The 23,405-nt window shown below is 46.2% G+C and overlaps 4 protein-coding genes and 1 pseudogene across 5 annotated transcripts; all 5 read right to left on the bottom strand.

Annotated features, from left to right (window-relative positions):
- Positions 1–594: 594 nt before the first annotated feature.
- Positions 595–2,006, bottom strand: LOC120650598. Its single transcript, XM_039927774.1, has 4 exons — positions 1,445–2,006; positions 1,259–1,357; positions 1,139–1,180; positions 595–1,067 (listed from the first exon to the last, which is right to left on the bottom strand). The coding sequence occupies exons 1-4, from the start codon at positions 1,981–1,983 to the stop codon at positions 788–790; spliced, it is 960 nt and encodes a 319-aa protein (XP_039783708.1). The 5' UTR covers positions 1,984–2,006; the 3' UTR covers positions 595–787.
- A 2,005-nt stretch (positions 2,007–4,011) lies between these two features.
- LOC120650597 (membrane steroid-binding protein 2-like) lies at positions 4,012–7,379 on the bottom strand. Its single transcript, XM_039927773.1, has 3 exons — positions 7,140–7,379; positions 6,756–7,038; positions 4,012–4,894 (listed from the first exon to the last, which is right to left on the bottom strand). Exons 1-3 carry the CDS (start codon positions 7,312–7,314, stop codon positions 4,564–4,566), a joined length of 789 nt encoding a protein of 262 aa, XP_039783707.1. The 5' UTR covers positions 7,315–7,379; the 3' UTR covers positions 4,012–4,563.
- A 121-nt stretch (positions 7,380–7,500) lies between these two features.
- Positions 7,501–7,663, bottom strand: LOC120653027 (annotated as a pseudogene).
- A 1,380-nt stretch (positions 7,664–9,043) lies between these two features.
- On the bottom strand, positions 9,044–11,995 carry LOC120650595 (membrane steroid-binding protein 1). The gene is made up of 2 exons (XM_039927772.1): positions 11,529–11,995; positions 9,044–9,763 (listed from the first exon to the last, which is right to left on the bottom strand). Exons 1-2 carry the CDS (start codon positions 11,840–11,842, stop codon positions 9,406–9,408), a joined length of 672 nt encoding a protein of 223 aa, XP_039783706.1. The 5' UTR covers positions 11,843–11,995; the 3' UTR covers positions 9,044–9,405.
- A 1,351-nt stretch (positions 11,996–13,346) lies between these two features.
- On the bottom strand, positions 13,347–17,458 carry LOC120650594 (F-box/LRR-repeat protein At3g48880-like). 2 transcript variants are annotated; one of them, XM_039927770.1, is made up of 4 exons: positions 17,193–17,328; positions 16,392–16,647; positions 14,685–15,054; positions 13,347–14,216 (listed from the first exon to the last, which is right to left on the bottom strand). In XM_039927770.1, the coding sequence occupies exons 3-4, from the start codon at positions 15,038–15,040 to the stop codon at positions 13,607–13,609; spliced, it is 966 nt and encodes a 321-aa protein (XP_039783704.1). In that variant the 5' UTR covers positions 15,041–15,054; positions 16,392–16,647; positions 17,193–17,328; the 3' UTR covers positions 13,347–13,606. The 2 variants fall into 2 exon arrangements, with proteins under 2 accessions (XP_039783704.1, XP_039783705.1); XM_039927771.1 differs by lacking the exon at positions 16,392–16,647 and having other exon boundaries at positions 17,193–17,458.
- Between the last annotated feature and the right edge of the window lie 5,947 nt (positions 17,459–23,405).

The raw sequence follows: 23,405 nt of genomic DNA, 5'->3' as shown, positions 1-23,405 counted from the left end.
TGAGACGCTTCGTTTGGCCGGATTTGGCCAGTTGCCACTAGTAGTATGTACTGTCTGTAGACCAAACCTTTCGATCAGAGCGTCCGTGTCCAGAGCCTAGAACGGACAACATTAACTCCAGGGCTCCTATTTTGGCAGTCCGTCTTTGTCACGTCAATCTACTCCGCTGCAATTTCCTTGAAGGCAAACATTGCAGTTGTGCAGCGTCACTTTGTCAGAGTCTCAGATAGGAATTGAGTATGCGCGCATTTATGGTTCATATCTCTTGCTGGAGTAAATTTCTTGAATGCCATCAAAATTTTAGGTAATCCTTTGAATGTAATCAAAATTTAGGTGATCCCTTCATTGCCACTAAAATTTTACTCTCATCCCCTCAGTGCCATTCCGTGAGTGAGGTGTTAGATTGACCGTTAGATGGGAGGAAAAAGACATTACTACCCTTGTAAGATATGAGATGAAATATTGTAGTGGCATTCCTTCTGTGCCATTGTAGAGAATTATATATCCCTACTGATGACAAAAAAATTTCACAGGAAGCAGCATACACAGTACATATATAAGCAATTAGTCAAAGCAACGATTAGTACATATATATAAGCAATTAGTCAAAGCAACTATTAGTACATATATAAGCATCAGTGCTGTCCATAGGCATATTCCAATCAGCCATAGCTGTGCATACAAAGAACTAGCAGCAACCAATAGCTGACAACATCTTAGCAAAAGAATACGAAACTGGTTCACAAAGACCAAGCAAAATAGGACCCCACATAATAAATTGCATCAACTAGCAGTTTAGATCCGGAAGTGGCAGCTTTCTTTTGCTTCTAGTTTGTGAGGCAGGGCTGTCCTTCTGAGGGGTGGTCTTGCTTCGAGTACCCATTGCCGAGCTATCATATGGCACGGAAACTTCCTTCTTCTTCTTTTTCCCTGCTGCCTTTGCCTTCCCTTTAGCTGCCTTTTTTCTTGTAGGTTTGGAGATGTCACGAGGTGGTGTGGTTTCACATGCAAGTAGCGTCGGGTACTCAATGGAAAGTGGCTCAGGTTGGTTTGAGCCACTTCCAGACCTGCACGAGTTAGGTACATGAGGAAAAATAGCAAGCACAATGTAAGAAAGTGATGTAGATATAATATGTACCTGACTGAGTTTCCAGAACCTAAGCTAACCGAGGCACTCTTGCTGTAATACATATGCTAAATTAGGATTGAATGAAAAAGTATTGAAAAAAAAATCAGAATATAGGTGTGCAGATCATACCTAGGAGGAAAATGCATTGTTTTAATTGTCGGATCAACAGGTACAATGCTGCTCTCACAAGATGGTGCAACATTTTTCTTCTTTTTCTTTGGTGGACACCTATTATGCATGAACGAAGAGTTAATTGGGGAGAAATACAACAAAATTGATAACAAGCCAATTATATGTAAGGAATAAAATGCTCACTTTTCAGCCATCATTGCTGCTATGTCATCAGGGTCACCGTCCTTACACTTATACCAGCGATGGCCATAGTTCTTGCAAACTTTGCATTGATGTGACCCTTTCTTTTTGATTGTGCTGCCCTCTGTGCATCCTTTGAACCTTTGGTTTTGTCTTCTACCTGCGGTAGGTTTTAGGAGTGGTGGATGCATGAAAAAATTATGGCCAGATTGTGCCCATTGTGACTTATCAGGCAAGGCAGGGATTAGAGCCTCATATGCAGCCTTAAATTTGTCAACTGAGTAGAACATATGAACATAATTTTCCAAAGGTTCCCCAAGATGTGTGATAAATGCAATGGCATGTTTGCAGGGAATGCCTGAGACTTGCCATTTTCTGCAAGAACAAGTTCTTTCTTCTAGGTTGACAACACATTTGTAGCCACTACTACCCTTCACAGACACCTCAGCAAGAATTTTCCCGCCTCGCTGCACATCCATATCCAAATTCCTACTTCGCTCCCTCAGATCCTTGATGATGTGTGGCAAAATAACTCCTCCCATCTTTTCTGATATGTCCCTTCTAATATCCCTCGCATGCTGATTAAGTGCCAACTTAAATTGCTTCATGTTGGGATATACGCTGCCTACACTCATTGGAGGGTCATCTCGATCATGAGCTACAATTGGCACGGGTGGCAAAGGATCATTTTCAATTAAGCCATCCTCATCCTCGTACTCCACATCAGATTCGGAATCAGACTCGGAGTCGTTTTTCTCACCCACATGTGTTTTACGAGCAGGTTGGTAGAAGGCTTCATCATGGACACCCACATGTTCCTTATGTGGACGAGGATTTGCTAGACACTCAACATCATTATTAGGTTCATTTGTGCTAGGTTCAGTGGGCTGCCTTACTATTGGCTTCGTATGTTGGCTAGATATTGGCTCAGTGGGTTGGCTTGCTGCAGCTAAAGATGGACAAGGCATAGATGGGGTGCATGGGATATCAAGCATATCTGAATTTTCTAGAGTAAAATTTTAGTGGCAATGAAGGGATCATCTAAATTTTAATGGCATTCAAGGAATTGCCTAAAATTTTGATGGCATTCAAGGAATTTACTCCTCTTGCTGCCGTTCCTTGGAACATATTTCCACATCAATGAGGCACCGTTTAGTTCCCAAAATAAAAGTTTTTGGTTGTCAAATCGATTGTTTGATCAGATGTTGGAAGAATTTTTTTGACACTAATTTAAAAACTAATTTCAGAACCCGCTTGGAAACCGCGAGACGAATCTTTTGAGGTCTTTGACCGTGCCATTTGCACACGTGGGTTACTGTAGCACTTATGGCTAATCATGTCCTAATTAGGCTCAAAAGATTCGTCTCGTCGTGTACATCCAAACTGTGCAATTAGTTTTGTCGTTTACCTACATTTAATACTCCGTTCATATGTCCAAAAAAATTTGGGAACTAAACGGCCCGGCAATTGGAAATAATCTATGTAAGGTTCCTCTATAGCTAGCATATAGATTCAGAATAAAGGATAGAGCTTTTGCATGAACTGAAATCAGGAGACACGTGTCAGAAATATTCAGGGAAGAAGATCAATCACAAAATTGTACAGGAACCTTTATCATTTTTTTTTGGCGCGTTTCAGTTGGACGCTTATTAGTAAGAAGGCTGCAAAAATATTTTTTTATTTATTTGGCGATGAAGGTCCAGGATCGCTTATTAGTAAGAATAGCTGCAATATTTAAGTTGTTTAGTGTTTACTGCAGGTAACAACGAAGGTCACTCGTCAGCACGTTGCTCGTTTGTTTCGTCCATGTTCCCCATCGCAACGCTTCATCGTTACACATGATAGATGACGTTCTACTGTTGGAAACTTGGAAGGAAAATAGAAGCAGAAGTCCGGTGCATCTTGGCATCCTACTGTTTGAGGAAAAAGGTGGTCTTTTGCAATTTATTTTCCGTGGATGCCGCTGAACCACCTCTAAACTAAAAACCAGAAAACTGAGTGGCTTTCGGGTCCTTTTTTCGGCTGTGTCATGGGTGGGCTCAAAAGGATTGACCAAAGTCTGAGTTGGATTCACTTGATCAGAGACCTGGCCGACTGCCGGCGGCCTGCCGCATCTCGGCATCTGGCTAAGGTTTTTAATTTTTTTCGAGGAATCCTCCAGGATCTAGCGCAACTGCAGTAGGCAGAAATGGGTCCTCCGCGAACTGCCGACCCATACGTTATGTAAAATGGAACTTATACATATACTATAGGTGAACTTCGCTATATAAAAAAACTGTGTACTCTCCTGTTGTTTATTACTCACATATTTTTTTCTGAGAAAAACATAAGCGTTACATTTCACTATCGCGCTGTTTGAAATCAATGAATTCCATACAAATCCAGTTATATTCCAAATTTCAGAGTAATCAGTAAATTTCACCTGAACTTGGTGATATTCCAAAAGCCCAAAAATGGAGCGCACAATTCTGGAGTGTCACAGTTAAAAGTCTCTTCAATGTTCAATCCATCTTTAGGACAATACCAGTTGGAATCAAGTGATGCGTGTCAGAAAGTGTGAAGCAACCATGTGTCAAAAACCCAACATCTGATTCTTATCGCAGTCATTAGGTTGCCGAACAAGTAAGATCAGACAGTGATGTGTATGGGATCAGTGCAAAGATGATCAGTTCCTGTGTATGGTGGTCCCATTGCATAACACTATTTAATCAGGCAGATGGCAGCTGGAAGATTAAAACCCGATTCAAATGGAGATACTATGTCTTTTTGGAGCTAGTGCGCCGCAGAGGGCCTGTTTGCTGCTCCAAGAGAGCTGCACAAGTGATGGAACAACTTATCTAGTTTCTTTTTTTCTTCTTTTTTTCTTCTTTTTTTTTGAAGGGAAACTCATGCCTTGTTTCTGAAGACGCACAACCCTGAGCTAGAGCACTGACCTCATCATATAATCATATCCAACCATTTGATCCTACTGCGCAGTACATATATACTATTTCTTCCGAACATCCATGCAGCATATAGGCGGCATTCGGTTATAATTCTAACTCCCTTTGGGACACTATCAGTAGTGCCCCGCCTTCCATTTCGTTCTTCCCTGCGTTGCTCAGATGTCTGTGTGTTTCCTTTCATGGTGCATCATCGTCGGTCGGCTTCGGCTTCGGCTCCGGGTCAAGCTCAGGCTCAAGCACAGGTACAGGCGCAGTAACTTCCTCCTGTATTGCAGGCGAAATGCTAGCATAACCCTCTTCTGCAGGCGCTGCCCTTCTTACGGTTCCTACCTTCACATACTTACTGCTGAACTTGTACTCCCAGTCGTTCAAGGAACCGAGCTCCATAGGTGTAAGGTCAGATATATCACCATTTAGATCCTGCTGTTCGAAGGACATCTTGGCCAATGCCCTGCTGGCATCTTTTCCAGCAAACAATGCATATGCCCCACCAGGTCCATAGAACATTCTGCAGAGAAAATCAATCACAGACAGAAGAAAAAAAATATTGCCATACCATCAGCTTCGTGCATGGTAAGTACAGGGTAATCTTCAAGATAAAGACAGTCATTGACTATGAAGACTTCGAATAGACACAACATTAATGCAAATGTCCTTGCATTGGAGTGCAGGCACATATTTGAATTTTGTAATGGTTCACAACAATCCATAGTATTTACGTGTTATTAGAACTGCAAGTCCGAAAGGGGTATGCTATCTAGTTATTCTCATCCGAGAAAACAACAGTTTATTCACGCCTCATATTCAGCAAGTTAAATGAAAAAAAAATCCAGTGCAGCTTAAAATGTTTCAAAGGAATTGTTGCTCTCCAAGGGTTTTCAGTAGTACCACATGAATGTAATGATTCCACCAAAGTAGGAATTATTAGGTTCGCATGTTAGATGCTAATGAGATACGAGCCTCTCAGATATTTATCACATCAAAACAATGATGCACCAACTAAGTTCCTTTAGGGGAAAAAATAGATTTTGTATTAGTAATCACATGTGTAGTAGAAAATAGCCTAAGGTTGTTAGCTCAGTCGGTCTGGGCACAACCGGCGGCACCCGCAGGTGGGGGATTCGAACCCCCACCGGGCCCCCACCGGAGCGGATTTCCCCCGCCTGCGGAAAAAAAAACCCCTCGCTGTGCTCTTGATGGCTTGGCTGTGTAGTCAGCCTGGACCCGGCCCGGTGGGTAACGGTCCTAAGAACGTGGCGCCAGACCCAGTGGGCTGAGTGGTCAGCTTGGTCCCGGCCCGTTGGGTAACGGTCCCAGGAACGTGGCACCAGTCCCAAGATCAAGAGCCGGGGTTCGGGGGGTTTCTCGGCCGGGGTCAACTTGGCCTCTTCTTAATATAATGCCGCGGGGGCGGTCTTTCCCCCGCCCGGTCGAGTTTTTTTGTGTAGTAGAAAATAAGCACAATATGCTGGTGTTGTTGGGACAGTCCTAAACACGTCCTAATTGTGGCACACATCTCTTTCACACAAAATCCTGTTTCAAAGTAAAAGTGTCCGTGGTTCTACTATCTATGAGGAGAAACCAGTAAATTTCAGATTTTATAGAACACAAGATAAGGACATAGCTCTGTTCTTGCCAATAAAACCAGCAAAATGTATGGCAAGAAAAATAAAAATGAAAAGAAACATGACTACATTCTTGGCTTCTTGCTCCTGATATCAGAGGAAGTACGGTTCCAATTACTTTGACATATCATAGTACACTTTACTACTTGAATACGAAATTAATCAACAAGGAGTGTTAGTACTATTACTATATGTATGCTGCCTGGCAACAATAGACCACCAAATACTGTGGACTAGCTCAATGACTGAATCCAGATTCAATCCAAGACATACCATGTGGTTTTACACTCAATGACTGAACCTACAAGCTAAGCATGAGAACCTCCATCACAACACAATTTTCACTATGTTTGCAGAATTGAATGACAGCATACTACCAGTTTCGTCTGGCCAGACAAGCATACAGAAAATCCACTCATCAAAACAAAGACATTTCAAACATATTCTAAATCCACTTGATCGGTCACAACCTACAGTTGACATCCCAAATTCAGAACATTGCCTGCTTCATTTCACATTAGTAGGGCGCAAGAACTCTTCAAAATTAAGAGGGGTGCTTCTGTAAAGCGGCAGTTCTACAAATGAAGAGAATGAAGCACTGATTGACTATCATTGAACAATCGATCAGAACAAAACTTAGATGCAACAACCATAAACCCACTACTGCAAAGCAGGCTAGCAACGTTGCAACGGGATGAATGAAGAATTAAGAGGCTCCGGGTTGAAGGAATCAAGGGAAGCAACCTGCTCTGGGAGACGTCGTAGATCTGCCCCTTGATGGCCATCAGCAGCGGCTTCTCGGGGTCGGACCCGTCGTACTGCCGCAGCTCCTCCTCCGTTATCTCACCCACCTGCACCGGCTCCGGCACCGGAGGCGGTGGGGCCGTCTGGGTCTCCACCCGACGCGGCGGCGGAGGGCGCGGCGCGAGGAGACCGGACCCAACCTTGTAGATCGCCACCGCCGCGGCCACGCCCGCGAGCACGGCCAGCGTAGGCGCGTCCTTCGCCGCGGCCCACAGCTCCGACACTGCCGCCGCGCCCACCCATGACCCACCCGGCAAAAAACCGTCAGATTTCCACGCCAACTCTACACGAGGGGGGTGGCTTCGATTCGATGCGAGGGCTTACGCTTCGCCGGGACCTTGACGCCGCCCTGCCCGGCGCTGCACCGCACGCCGCGGGACGCGGGCCGGCTGCCGCGAACACCGGGGAGACATACGGCCGCGATCGCGCGCTGGCGGCCGTGGCCGGACGGCGCCGACGCTGAGAGCGCCGGTGGGGTGAAGACGGAGCAGGACGCCATTCTGTGACAGCGGAAAGACTTGCTGCTGCCAAGCAGGAGACCCCTTTTGTCTACCCCACTAACTCAACAGAAACAGCATCGTTCACGTAATTCTCGTTCACACTCTTTGTGGTTTGCTGAGAAGACATTTTTGACTTTTGTTTGGTGAGTGCTTTGCTGATAAAACAAATTTTGATTTTGGTTTGGTTGGGGCGCGCCCGGGCGACGCTCGAGGGCCCCAGTAGCAAGCTACTGTAGTGGGCCCTCCCCATAAAAAATAAATTTAATATCAAAGTGGACGCATGATCCACATATCAAATATTAAAAACAGATACACACTTGATCTTAGCCAAAAGGCCGAGAAAGGTATGCTTTGCAACGGAGGGCTGGGTCTGGTTATACAGCGAGGTGAGGCCTCCGCGCCTGCTCGGCCGGGCGAGGTGGGACTAAAACGGGCAGACGGCTACACGCCTTCACGCACGCGCTGCTGCAAACTCTCTGTGTTGATGGGCTGAAACCAGCGCGTGTTGGCTTACAAGGCCCGCTGGTACAACTGGACGTACAAGCCCAAGACGTCGTGGGCTCTGCTTCCGTTCGTTTCTTCAAATATTTTCTTTCCCAATATATTGCTTGCCGGATTTACCTTGTTTGAGAAAAATATACAGATTGATATGTTCACAGAAAGCATTGGCATAAAAAAATATATAAACTGAGAACTTCAGGCAAGTATAAGTAGCGCCAAGAACTTTGGCGACCCTGCACAGGAGCAAGCGGAGAAAGTGTACTGATTTTTTTACCACGGAACGCCCCCATCATTGTCGATAATATCTACTACTACTATATCAATTATCAATTTTCAAATAGAGGCCACTCTATGTCTCTATCGTATGTTGAGAATTGACAAGGATCCACATACCAACACATCAACTTTCCCATGCCATTCAACTATTCAAGCCCTTTGAACACATGGCTTTGACCCAACCTCAGTCTTGCTGCGACTCAAAAAAAAAAACAAATCAGTTTGCTGACTAGAAGACTTCCACATCACACCCCATGTGGGTGGAATCTCGCAAGAAATCAATATCACATAGATTTTTCTTTTTCTTTCCTACGAAATGGGTGAGGGCATAGAAGAAACTAGATGCTACAGTACTGTACTTATACGGAGAGGGGAAAGTGGGGGCTGATGGGAGTAGCGCGTGATTGGAATTCTTTTCATCGCTCCTAGACTTCTAGTAGGCTGTCGCAAGGCATTTTCCCGCCTGCCTCCGGTATGCGCATGGACACAGATTCCACAAGATTCCACAAGGCATGACAGCTCGCATGCTGCAATCTAGATTAAAAAAAACTTTAATCCAAAAACAAGAGTTCAAATTAAACTCTAATTGCGCCACAACATTTTTTACCACCATATCTTCAAAATAAGGTTACTCTTCTCAAATATATTTGAATGGTTATTATAGCTGGAAGAATTTTTTTTATTGAGTTGGAACAATTTTATTGGAAAGGTAGAACAATTGTTTAAACTTAAAAAATAATCTAGATTGATATTCTATGAAAAAATATTCGAAATTAGAAATACAAATGTTCCATTACAAAATATAGAGTATTTTCAGAATGTAAAAATGTTCCAAAAAAATTTGTTCCAGAAGAAAACAAAATTGTTTCAAAAGATACTTCATCCAAACATATTGAAGTGAAGATATTATCGTAAAAAATATAATGATATAAATGGAATTTAATTTGAATAAAACCAGTAACTGTTGCTTTTCTATTTAAATATAAATTTGCACGAAATTCTATGGGTCTTCATGCATGTACTAAAACTTTTGTCCGGGGGGAAAAATGCAACGCACGCAACTGCAACATAGAGTACTAAAAACAAGTATATTAACAGAGGGAGGGATTGCACAACTGGATGCCTTTGTACTCCAAATCAACAATGACGACTGATAATAATATAAAGCCCAGTAGGGCCATGGCGCTGGTCCAGATTACATATCCAAATTACACAGGCTATGTCGCTGATAGGAGAGGATGGCAGTGCCCTGACACGAAACCAACGGAACCATGTCCATTTATTTGCCGCATACGCAGGAGCTCTGAGCCACTCTAGCTCTCCTTGGCGCCTTCAGCAGCAGCAGCTTCCTTCTCCTTCACTTCCTCCACAGCTACCTCCCTCGGCTTCTCTTCAGTTGCTGGTGCCGTGGGTGCGGTCTCACTGGTTTCAGGAGCAGCTGTGCTTGCGGTGTTGCCATCTTCAACGGGGACAGTCTTCTTGACGGTACCAACTTTCACGTACTTGCTCATGAACTTGTATTCCCAGTCCTGCAGGGCGTCCAGCTCAAAGGGACCAAGGCCAGAAATGTCGCCGGTTAAGTCCTGTGGCTCGAAGGACATCTTGGCTAGAGCCCTGCTGGCGTCTTTACCAGCGAATAGAGCATAAGGTCCACCAGGACCATAGAACATTCTGCATAAGGCCATAAAATAAACAATACAATTACATAATGTAATATTGTAAGTAAAATGAGGAAAGAAAAAAATAACTGATGCGAAACATAGCTTCACCAACACATTTCTGGATACAAATTAATTCACAACTGATCAAAATTAGCACAGCTATACTTGTGTACAGTATGCATACATCATGGAAAATGATCCCTCACCTAAAAGGGTGCATGTGCTTTGCATGGACAGTGGTGCAATAGATAAATGATTGTAATTGTCAAAGCATGTGTCCATTTGAAGATAGACGTGCATGTAATACAACAGATACAAGAATTTCTAAAATGTCATCATCCACCCACAAGATATGGCTACACCACCCACTGCAGCTCGTAAACCAAGGGATAGATAAGTGATATCACATATCTTATTCCATTGCTGTTCCCAATCACAGAAATACTACAGAATAAAGGAACAGACAGAAAAACAACTCTCACTAATTCTTCCAGTGCCAACTGAAAAGCATACAGTGATAGTGGCTTCAGCACCTACCTGATCTCCCATTGAATCAGAACAACTTTACAAGTAAACATACCACAATCCTTTTAGGTTTCGGAGACTTTACAATTTTAGGAGATAATTTCACCTCCAAGTACAAAACCACACATTTAATCATACGACAAAACCTTCTTATGGCACAAAATTATCTTTCTAGTAAGTCAGGGAATCTACAGAAGTAACAATGGCACCCAGGTTGTTCAGGCACACAGCTGGTAGCCTGCCAAACTTTTGGTATTGTCATTTATTATGAGTATCGGATATATCTTCAATCAGGCAATCGCTACCAAATATACTTGTCATTAGCAACTCCAAAGCCCCCAGATGGCATACAGTCAACCGGTGCTCAAAAGATTCTAATCAAGTATCCAAATAATTACATCAATATCAAGCTTTATAAATATCCAAAGGTTGTGCAAAGAAAAAGTCAGTGAAAGCAACCTCAGCAAACATTAGGAAATTGATGCCAAGGCCTGAAGATTCGCTATGAGCCTACGATGCACACACCTTAACTTTCCACCCACTACAGTTTCCCCCCCTAGCTAACCATAGTGGTATTTCATATTACACAAATAATAATCAATCAAACCAGTTTGCTTCACCATGTTCTGCAAATACCGATGTTTTGACCTTGATGGGCTGAAATACCAGGCGGTTACAAACGTTACAAATCATCAAAATGGCAAATCATCACTAACAAACAACAGTGCAGTTAATTGGTAGTTTCCGTATCTTCTTTCGCCTGCCCGATCGATATCATCCATGCAACTGAAACACGGACTGCGACAAAACATTCAAGGAGAACCCCCTCCCATTAGCCAGGAAGATGGAAGGGACAAGCTCAAAGACCTCGAATAAGACAAAACATTCAATCGCCTCACAGAAATTCAAGCAAATTTATCACCCGAATCACTCCAATCATCGAAAATAACAACTCTACAGTTGCCTGAAAAATTGGGACAGAAATTCTGAAATTTCTCGACGCAAAATTGATAACTCAAATCGTTACGAGCTAAAAAAAAATCCGGTAACCACTACTCAGTCAGGTCACCCACATGGTACTAACTACATGGCAAACCCAGCCGATTGTGCGACCTCATCAACAATCATACAGCAACTAGTGTCGGCCGTTCTCTGTATACGATCTAATCGATAGAAAATGATACACTGATTCGGCTACAGTAGAATCCGGTAGCTGAAAAAATCTTGGGGTTTTGGTGCAAGGAACAGACCTGCTCTGGGAGACGTCGTAGATCTGGCCCTTGATGGCCATGAGGAGCGGTTTCTTGGGGTCGGACCCGTCGTACTGGCGGAGCTCCTCCTCGGAGACCTCCCCCATCTGCACGGGCGGCGGGAGCGGCTCCGCCTCGGGCTCCTCCCGCGGGCGCGGCGGCGGCGGGGGCGGGGGCGCGAAGAGCCCCGACACGATGTGGTACAGCGCGGCCGCCACCGCCACGGCCGTGAAGAAGGCCGCCGGGGACAGCCCCGTGTAAGCGAAGATCGCCTGCTTCAGCGTCTCCCACAGCTCCGCTACCTCCACCGCCATCGCTGCCTGCTTGCTCGCTGACGACCGGAGCGACGACGATGCGCTACCCTATCCCCCTCTCCTCGAGTCCCCCTCTGACTTCGAGGCAGCGGGGTAGTCTCGTCTTTTCGCGCGGCTGGGGAAGAAGGTAGAGGAAGAGGACAGAGGAGGCGGAGCAAAATATCCGCAGCTTTTATAAAGCGAAGGGGGGGGGGGGGGGGGGGGGGGGGGATTTGCGTAGGTAGCCCTGTCTGAGTATGACGAGTGGGTCCGTAAATTCAGTGAGAACGATGGCCCAGGCTGCTGGGCTGTGCAGCGGAGATCTCGAGGTCCAGAATCTTGGGTAATCGGATCGCCTCGGATCCAGGGCCCAGATGTAAGTGGGACCCCGATCCGTCGTCTCGTTTACAAGCACTACTGTTTGTTTGTTTTTTTGCGAAAGAGAGAGTTCTCTACTGTTGAGATTGCTAGGATAATCCTTAAAAAAAAGAGATTGCTAGGATAAGGATAATTTGCCTTTGTGTGATTGTATCCTCGGTTTGGTTACATTTTGACAATTGTATTTGGGCAAGGATTTACTTGGAAGTTGGAAACAAGAGTTTATGCTGAATGCAAGGATTCAGCAAAAATTCTAGAATTGCAAATAAGGGAGGATCTAGCATCGGGTCAGCCAGGACTCGAGTCCCTCCTACTTGTGCTAGAAGCATGAAGCCCCTCCTAAGCCCCCTATAAATTTGTAGTCGTTGAAGCTTGAAAGGAGTAGCTATAGTTAGAAGACAAAGTGAATAAGTGTCTCATAATATTTTTTTCTAGATCCACCACTGCGAACAGGCTAACAAATGTGTAACTGCATTAATATTTGGTTATGAGCGTTTACTGAACAAGAAGTACTGTTGTGCCTTTTATGCATTTTGTTTCACAAATTGGTACGGTTTTGTAGGGCAGCCAAAAACGCCTTCTAGAACATTCACGCTGACGGAATAGCTGACGACGGCAGTGTTCATGGAAGCTCTGGATCCTAGTGATTTTAAAAAAATAATAGTGATGTTGTTCCTATGTAGCTATCAGACCCATCTATGAATGTCCAACACACGTACCCAGGGCGCGGAGCTAGCGGTGGGGCGGTGGGTCTAGGGAGGGTTGCAGAAGGAGATGAAGAAGTAAATCAGCCCAAGTGTCTATAAACTCGGTGCACGTGTGATATGGGAGATCAAGGTGTCTCATTTGCTTTTGCTTCTAGGAGTCGTAATGAAAGTATCCTAGTGATGTACTAGTTAAGTGTCACATACTTTCGGATGTTAAAGAATCCGAGTTAAAGCCCAACTCGGATTATTTGTTTACGTTTTGGCCTCCCGTCAAAATCCTGTCAAAGCCCAACTTTCGGATGTTAAAGCAAGTACTCAAATCAAAACCAGTGCGTAAACTTATACCAATTTTACTTTGAATTTTTTAAACACTAAGGGCGCGTTTGGATGATAGCCACCGTGGACACCAGCTGGTAGTACATTGGTTTCATGCAACATCATTAGAAACTTGAAAGCACATGGTCCACTCCATTGTTGCAGTCACCATAGAGACTAGCACAACCCATTCAAATATGACCAGCTATTCTTGGATTTACAGCACTACCTACACACCCCACACACACACCATTCACCGACATCATTGTCCAATATTATTTATCTATGGTTACAACTCGGTGGTTGCTATGTTCTGTTTTACGAAAGCCAGGTCAACGAGTCTCTACAGTGAGGAGGCGGGTTTTATACCTGCTTTAATAACCATCTAATCTACAGACGTCAACCTCTCGCAACCAGCATCAAATAGCTTCCCATAATCTTTCAGGTCAAGGGACCTGACCTCATCTCGACGCCAAAACCAATCCTCGTACCTGTACCAGCGCATGATGCCTTCATCCACCACCATCCGCTGGCATGCAAGGCACGTCCTGCTCTGGCAGTAGTGGAATTCACGCAGCCGTGAAGCTCTCTCGAGAATTTGGCCATCCAGCTCATGAACCACTTGCTTCCGCCCATTTGACGCGATGACCAACAGCAGGGAGTGGGAAATATTCAGAACCTCAAGATATTCCATCGAGTGCAGTAGATACTGCAGTGCATCCATGGTCACTTTTGAGCAACGAAGGCTCAATACTTTCAGCTTTGGAAGGAACTGCAAAATCGCATAGGCAAATTGGTGATCAAATGAGCCCATGACCTTAAGTTCTGTGAAATTCTTGCAGCTTCTGCCTATCTCTTCCATAATATACGGAGGATGTCCGATGGTAGGCATTGTCAAGGACTCCAGCTCTTGCCACCTTTGGATAGCTTGGCATATTCCCACTCTGGTTATGCGGTTCCATGCTGGCATAACCAATCGTTTTAGGTGAGGAGATCTGCTAGACATCAGGCAAAATTATAAAGTGTTAGCCCTCTTCAATGAAAAATGAGAGATCACAAAACTCGAGCATCAGGAGTTTTCTCGAGATACAATCAGAAGAGTAGTGTACAGAAGAAAAAAAAAGGAGCCGATTCTCAACTTAAGTGTCCTCTAACATCCTTCCCTAGAACCCTTCTATAGTTTGAACGGCTCTGAAATAACAGCTATCCAAAGTTGCTAACACAAAAATGCCTGAAAGAATAGTTACAAACATAGAATATTTACTTTGGATATTGCATTCCTATTTATGATTCAACTGCAGAGCTCGTATCATGACTAGCTACAAGCACTCATGACTCATCTGTGCAGAAAGCCATAAGATGTAGTTCAAGTGTTGAACTATTGTGTTCAAAATCAACTTGCAGGATTAAGTTACAATAGTTGAGTGCCCATGCATTGATGAAATGTACAAGGGTTTTGTTACCTCTCGGAAATGAAATGAAGGTGCTCATCTTTCATGTACAAATTGTAATGGAATATCATGCAATTGACATTCCCACAGCTAATTGCCATAGCCACCCGTAGTATCCTTGCAAGTCTCTTGTCAGACCTATCATCAACCCAGATATACGGTGACGCTCTTGTCTGAATAAAATTAGATTTTAGCAATCCAAAGTCAAGAGTGCCCCAAATAAGTGGATCTGAACAGGCCAAACGCCACAATCGACAAACTTGAGATACTGGTGACAGCTCAACCAAATTTAATTCCTTGAATATCTTCACAAGGACATCAGTGTCCATGTCCTCCCATCTTTTGCCCATCCATTTATTCTCTCCCATTCTTAACAAAAATCCTGTAGTGGGACAAAAAACACATTCAGTGATAAAAACTATCTGGCCAATCTGCTGCCCTTGCAAGAGCAGCTTAACAAACAAACAAAAGCTATAATATGTACAAATAGAAGTAAGCAAATTTCTCGGAACCAAATTCCCAGAAAATAAGTTCCACGGACACAAATTCTACTTCTAAGATCAACACAGTTACTTAGCTTGACTATGGAGATCTTTAGGATCAACTAATAGCACGGTAGGCGTGTTCAGGGTTTTTTTACCGACCAGAACCAGTCCGGAAACTGCGGTTACCGGTGTAACCGGTCCGGACCGGTTCCGGTACCGGCCGGTTTCAAACCGCCCCAATTCAAAACTTAAAATTTGAATTCAAAAAAATAAAAAATTCTCAAAAAAATCCTAAAAATACTTCAAGTTGCGACGAATCTAATGGTGTCAAATTTTTTCAAATATTCGTTCATTTAGTATACTTTGCGGGCATTTGAAGTTAAACCAAAAAAGAAAAAGAAAAAAAATGGGCCCCCGACCATGGAGCACCGCAATCGCTGAGGAGAACGGTTGGACCGACGGACTACGACACTCCACAATATTCTTCTTCCTCCTACAGCGATACCTCGCACTCTTTTCACTATCCCATACCTGACATCAGCATGCAGCCACCGACGAGATGGGTGTACGAATGGGAAGACCCCCGTTTTTACACTATGTTAGTTCAGGAATGGGAGATAACATCGGCGTGGATAGGGCAATCTTGGCAAGACTACCATCGGTTTTTTTGTTCAACACCCCGGTTACCATTCAAACCGGAGCGGTTTAAGGACCTAACCAGTCGGCTAACCGGTGGAAACCGGTTGAACTGTCGTTTTTTTTTTGGAATTTGAATTTGACCGGTTTTTTCCGGTAACCGGTCAAACCGGTTTGCCAGAACCGGACGGCGGCGGTTTCATCCGACCGGTCGGTAAAAAAAACCCTGGGCGTGTTACCCTAAATGTTTAAACGGACTAAACGATCACCTACCGTTTTATTCAGTATAAACGGCTATTTAAATGGACAAAAAGGTGATTAAACAGGATAAACGGCTGATTAAACGGACACTGTAAGCCACTGTGTAGCGTGTACACGAGCTAAACGGCCGTGTATGCGAACAGTGTAGGCAGTAGAAAAACAATAAAAAATTTCTCAACACTGTACCTTCCACCAAATAACCACAAAATGTATTGATTAAAATTATCAACATCTATGGTTGATGTTTTTTTCCTCTTTGTTTCAGAAAACATTTATGTATTTGCTATGAGACGGTCCAAAAGTAAGGATTTAAGAAAGGTAACACTAACACAATAACCTTAACAAGAAAAGATACTAGGAGCAGGTTAAGCCAAACAAATGGGACAGATACTTCATTCTTCAATGTCATGGACACAATATGAAGATGTTTGTCACTGAGGAGTGAGGGGTGAGGATGGTATCGGTATGTATGGTAAGTAGGGCAGCGACCGACAGTCAGACAGTAGAGTTTAATATGTGATATGAACATTTCATCTATTCTCTAATCCCACACCGAAATATCATTGAGTACCAAACCAAAGGTTTTTGCATCCCTGCAAATATATTTACCAGCAGTCAGAACCCAGTGCATACAGTTTCGCTTGAGAAAGTTTGAAATTCGACAAAAACAAACCAGAAGATCTTGAAGAAATGTTACACACCAACCTAATAACATAAATAAGCAAAAAGTCACCCATCTTCAGATATCGGCCGGGAGAAGATATGACGCTTAAATAAAAATGCAACTATAAAATCAAAAGGTGCCCCAAAAAAGAAAGAAAAAAGAAAATGAGGATCCCCTACTAAAGACAGGTACACTCGACTGCAACTCTAATCAACCGCAACTAACAATCGGGAATAGAGGAATCACTAAACAAAATCCAGGAATACCAAATTGACGGCGAATTTCACTCGGGTCATGGGCACTGGCAGACCCAGCATAGGACATGATAATCTTTGCAAACAAAATCGAAGTCAGTAGGTAGATAACACATGTATGTCTCGCAACTGGGTCAGATCCGAATACAAATAGCTTACATTAGGGATCGAAATGCTCTGTTTTCGCACAACTGGAGGGGACGAGAAGGGGAGGGCACACCTGGTGGGCACTTGTCGCCGGCAAAGAACCCGCCAAGGAAGACGTGGCGAACCGCGCCGCCGCTCGCCCAATCGTCGCCACCAGGACAGGGAGACCGAGAGGGGAGCGGCGATAGAGAAAGGAACGGGGCAACGAACCGGGGAGGGGCGAAGGGGGTCCCCGGCCGCGGCGGCGCCGGCCGGAGGCGGTGGAATTGGGGTTGCGCGGCGCCACCCACTCTCTTGGCCGGGAAAACGAGGCGGCGGGGAGGAGGGGTCGGGGGGTGGGGTGGGAGAACGGCGGGGTTAAAAATGGGTCGGGTTCGGGTCGCGAGCAGGTCTGCGCTGCGTGAACCGTGGCTGGGTTTATGTTTTTCCACGCTGGACACGCTTGACGTAGTGACATCCGATAGAATTGCGTGAAACCCCCTTGGCAGCTCCTATCGAAGTTGTGTACTGGTTACTTTCTCTTTTTCTTTCCATTCTGAAATAAAAAGTGTCGGTATCCTGCAACTGGGGTACTCACTCCTACTATGCCAAAACTCGCGTAGTTATCCGTAACTACGCCTTAAGGAGCTGAGCAGCCGGACCCCTGGGGTCCGACTCCATCTCACCGGACCAACGGTCCCGGACCCGCTTTCCGCTCGGGGACGGGTCCGGTGTCATCACGTGTCCTAGAGGTGGAAATACTCAGCACTTGTGGCCGCGGACCCAGATCCCCGCAGGTGGGTCCGGGATCTCCACGTGCCATCCGGACTCCCGCAGATGGGTCCGGGATCTCCACGTGCCTATCCGGACCCCCGTGAGCTCTCGGCTCAGCTAACTGCTCGGGAGGGGTCCGGAGCCGTCACGTGTCACGCAGACGCGGGCGCAAACCATCCACTGGAAGCTTCCTCGCCCACCCGCATTAAGTGCGAGCGGTTGAGGCGTGCGCTCGGGAGTGGTCCGGAGCCGTCACGTGTCACACAGACGCGGGCGCAAACCATCCGCTGGAAGCTTCCTCGCCCACCCGCATTAAGTGCGAGCGGTTGAGGCGTGCTCTGCTGCCGCTGGGCACGGGGCAGCTTTTGTCAGTCCACATTGTGGATCGCCAGTTAACAAGGCAAGCATTAAAGACTCAGCGCCGCGCGCATGGGGCAACAAGTCATGATGACCAGCTACTAACTGGAGCAACAGTACACGCTGTTACAGCGGACTGAGTCAGTAGTTCGGCGCTTCATCATGATCTCGACGCGCGGCTCCATAGGCTAGACTCTACTCCGACAAGACAGCTCAAGACCATCCCTGGTCATAAGCTACGCACGAAAGCCGACGACAAGATCTCCGGATCTGAGGCATTGAAGGCCAAAGTGTAGTTTATAATATATCGTCGGGCCCACATGTCGGGGCCCCGCTCAGTGTACGTGCTCCCTTGGACATATAAAAGGGAGAGCACGCCCGCTAGAACAGAGGTGGACACGAGGTTCCACAAGTTTTCACACATGCAGAGATAGCCATAGCTCCTCCCCCAGCTTGCACACAAACTCAAGCAATACAGCACACAGTGGACGTAGGGTATTACGCTCCGGCAGCCCGAACCACTCTAAACCAGCTGTGTTCATCGTGTTCTTCCAGGAGATCGAACTAGTCCTAGCTAACCCCCGAGTATTCACCATCTAGCCTTAGGCGGGTGCATTCCGCCACCCGGCTGTGGTTTGCCACACCACGGCAAAAAGTTTTGTTTCCATTCACAAGGAAGGATGATGTAGGGTCTGTTTAGTTGGTGAAAAAGTTTGGATTTTGGTACTGCAGCACATTTCATTGTTACTTGACAAATAATATCCAATCATGAATTAATCAGGCTTAAAAAATTCATCTCGTGGTAATCAGTTGGACTGTGTAATTGATTATTTTTTTCAACTACATTTAATGCTCCATACATGTGTGTGAATATTCGATGTGACGGGGGCTGTGATGGCGGTGGCCCGTGGCTGCGACAATGGCGGCATGCGCGGAATCATCCTCTGCTTGGCTAAGCTCAAGGTGGAGATGTCTTTTTCACTCTAGTGGTCGCTGCCGTGGGAGCTTGCCTTCATTTGCCGCCCTCCGTCGGGTCCTGCTGGACGTCCTACAGGCTTTCTAGTGGGGCTACCGGGCCACTAGACGCCATGCTTTGTTTATTGGTGTGCAGGTTCTCGGACGAAAGTCTAGTTTTAGTCGGTGATGATAATGTCATAGCCATCATTTTCCTTGTTGGTTGAAGGCATTGCCGTGAGAACCTCGTCGTGTAGGGACATATTTGGGTGAAAACCAAAGAACCGAGTAACTGGTTCGGACGGCAGCATCAATTAATGCTCTCCTCTCGAGCGGTATCTTGGAGTCCTTGATGGCGACACCATGGCAGCACATGCCCATCGGCGAGTTTTACATCAAAAGTTTCTAAGAAGATAATTGATGTGAGTTAATATTTGAGGATCAAATCAAGATTGGAGGAAGGACGTAGAAGAAGTTTGAACCTTAGTTGTTCAAGTTTTCTTTCTTTTCTCTTTTTTTCTTGTCTTTTATGTTTCTTGGTTGGAGGTTTAGAGTCTAAACACTCATGTAATTTATGGTTTTGTGGCTAGATTTGTTTCTCTGTGACATTCACTTATGAATATTCAAGACCGGAATATTTTTTTTAATCTAAAAAAAATTGGAAAATAAACAGGGCCGTAGGGAAATTATTGTCGCATAGGATCTTGCTCCGATCATCCAATGATAACTCGAGGGGTAGGTTCTCGACTCCTCGTTGGCACCGACCCTAGCAATCTCTGTGCAAGGGTGCCTAGCGGGCAAACATTCTCGGCAACGATGATGGATCAACGCACGCAAGAAAACGAGCATTCAATTGGATTTATTTGCACCCGCAGCTACGAGAATCAATCGTCCAGAAAAGCTATACGTGGAGGCTCAAAGCGACAAAGCAACGCTTGTATGTACCACCGACGAGGACGTGTGCGTGCCATTAGACCAATGTCAGTGGAAATTTTATGGACATAAATATCTAGACTGGAAACTAGGTAACTATGCCAGATGAGTTTTATGGTGATAAAACTCTCTTCACATCCCATGAAATTTCATATTTCTCTCTCCTTGCCACGTCAGCAAATTTGGTGATATTAAATATCATGAAACTCTTTATAAAACTCCCACTGAGAGTGGTCTTAACTAACGAATTTGATGAGAATTTGATCGGATGCAACAACGGCAGCACTTGGATGCCGCTGAATATTCTATTTGTTTTAGCTTATAACCGATTTGATTTAAAAAGTTTAAACAATAGATGACTACCAAAATTTAGAATCGAGAATCCATAATCAGCTGGATTCCGGAAATCATCAAACTTTTAGATTTTTGGAAATCGAATCCTTAAAATCGGCCGGCTGCTGAGACAAACAGAACCGAAGACTCGCCTGCGGCCGGGCGAGGCTCGCTCTCCGCCTCGCCTGCCTGTCGCGGTGTCGCCGAGCCCCACGGAGACCGACGCAAAGCGCGGAGGGTTTTACATTTATACCATTACAAAAGATGGCCCTGACGTACATACCACTAAAAAATTTGGTGACATTTTTATAACATTGTGTTTTTTTTTCCGTTTTGACGTCTGTACCATTATGGATGGAAGGGATGCTAACGGAGGGCAACAGAGCTGCAAAAAGTCCATAATGCCTTTAGGGGTCCAAAACTTGCTCAACTCTTTCCTCTCAATGACGAGCGGGCTCCACTTGTCATATTCTTCTTCCTCCCCCACCTTTCTTTTCCTCTCTCTCTCCCTAGCTCGCACGGCGGCTCGCCCCGCGAGGGGAGGCCTGCCCGCGGCGAGGCCCGCGCCGGCAGCAGCCAGGCCGAGGCGGCGCTCGCGCCGGCGGAGGCCCGCCCGAGGCCTCCAGCGCGCAGCCGCGGTGGCGGCCCACGCCGGCGACAGAGGCTCCCGCCGGAGGAGGCCCGCTCGAGGCCTCCAGCGCGCAGCCGCGGCGGCGGAGCTCGGGGAGGGCCACGGCGGGCTGCGCCCCCGACGGGGAAGGGAGGGGGCATGGCGCGGCGGCGAGCCTCTCGCGGCGGCGGCGGGCTGCGGCCCCGACGGGGGAGGTGAGGGGGCATGGCGCGGCGGCGTTCGCAGCACCGACGGGGAGCCTCGTGCGGCGGCGGGTAGAGGAGGAGCCGCGGAGGAGCCGGCGGCAGAGGAGCATAGGAAGAACTCGTGAGAATGGAAAGGCAAAATGGTCATTTCACTAGGTCGGACCCACATGTCAGAATCTGTTAACTTCTAACAGATGGTGGATGAAATGGTACAGACGTCAAAACAAAAAAACACGATGTTATAGATGTGTCACCAAATTTTTTAATAATATAGATGTCGGGTCCATTTTTCTATAATAGTATAGATGTAAAACCCTCCAAATCGCGACGCGGCATTTTCCTCGGACGCTGGCGCGCGCGCGGCTGGCGGGGAATACGCCGCCGGCGCCGGGGCAGCAGCTTTTTTCTTCCCTGTCCCCTGCCACGCGCGGAGAGGGAGAGGCGTCAGGCGTCAGCCTGTCAAAAGCCATCCCCGGTGGTGACCTCACCGGTCTCTCTCCCCGCGACGTCATCGCGTTGGCTGCCTCCGCCTTTCCTCCTCGCTTCGGCTCTCGGCGGCGTGTGATGCGTTTGCGTCTCTGTTCGGGCCCCGCCTGCCGCCGGTGTGGAGTAGGTGGGGGGGACTCGTGGAGCACCTGTGTGGTGGTAATCTGACGCAGGGTTGGTCAGGGAGGGGATGCCGCCATGGCGGGCACGCTTGGGGGGAAAAATATGACTTCGATCAAGGTCAATGGAGGCCAAGGCCACTGCGTCACTGCTGGCTGTAGCCGAAAGTTTACTGGTGGGCAGCAACAGTGTGTTCAGTTGTTCTCGTCGCCTGGATAGTCTACCTTTCTTAGAATTTTGCCGGCTTGATTTACTTTCTAAAAAAAATAAATTTTAGTGTGTTTGGTTGTTTGATTGGTGTTACGACTTGTGGTCTTGCAGTCTATGGCGCTTGTGCCATGACAAGAACTTGAGTCTTGTAATAAGTTGGCCTAATTTCGTCTCTTGAGACGAATGAAGCCGGATACACACTCTATCCTTTATCTAAAAAAGCAACAGTGTGTGCGCTGGAACAGAGCAGCGGCATCTTTCTGGCAGCCTAGGAGCCTGTTTGGAACATTAGCCCAAGAGCTAATTTTGAGAGTTAATGTTTAGACTTGAATTGATAGGCTAAGAATTAGCTAAAGTTAGGTTGTTTGGATCCATGAGCTAATGTCCACCCTCTTTCTCTTATTCGCATGTCTAGATATGTGTACATACTCACATTTTTTGAGGGATCATATAAAATTAGCCCCATTATCACCCCTTAGAGGGGCTAAGAATTTTGGGAGGAATAATTCACTTTAGCCCAAAATTATTTCACCAATGTACGAGAAATAGTTTGGAACTAAAAGTTGAGGGATAACCATTATCCCTGTATATCAAACAGACCCTTGTTCCTCTCTCCAGAGCCTAACCCTGGATTTGCATTTGCCTAATAGCAGTCCCATCCGAAGAGGAAGACGACTGCAGCGTCCAGCATTTCCACTGATGGATGCCAAACAAAATCGCAAGGCATGGCTGTTTCTGCCCTGGCCACACTCGCCTTCCTGCAAACCTGCTTGGCATACGGCACGGGCGCACGGCCGGGATCTTGACGAGACACGCTGGAGACGTGGAACGGGAGGAATGCTTGATACATGCCCGCGATTTGACACACCCCCAGGGCAGGGCTGAATGACGTCGAGAAATGGGCGGCACCAGGTATGGAAGGTGTGGCGGCGGCCATACCTTGATTTTTTGACAAGTACCCCTAGATCTTCTATCCGTTTGTCCCCCAGCAGCCACATGACCTCCGTCTCCAACGTTTTGAGCAGAGGAAGAGGCTGTAGGAAGAAGAAATACAGTATTGGGCCGAACAAACCGTTATTTGTTGAACTGGGCCGACCGATGACGGGTTCCTTTTTGGTTAATGGGCCGGCAGCAGGCAGCCTTTGCCCCATCGAGTTCCACTTCCACCCGATGCGACTCCTCGTCTCCATGATGAAAGGCGCGGCCGTGCAGGAATCCCGATCGGAAGACGAAACGACGAGGCTGCGACTCTCAAGTGGCGTGCAGCGTAGCCGCGTCTAGCGAGGCGAGTGCACGACGGCACGCAAGCAGCAAGCTGAGCTCA

This window comes from Panicum virgatum, chromosome 9K (assembly GCF_016808335.1).
Source record: "Panicum virgatum strain AP13 chromosome 9K, P.virgatum_v5, whole genome shotgun sequence".
In the NCBI taxonomy this organism is placed as follows: domain Eukaryota; kingdom Viridiplantae; phylum Streptophyta; class Magnoliopsida; order Poales; family Poaceae; genus Panicum; species Panicum virgatum.
This window is presented reverse-complemented; position numbering and strand designations above follow the sequence as displayed.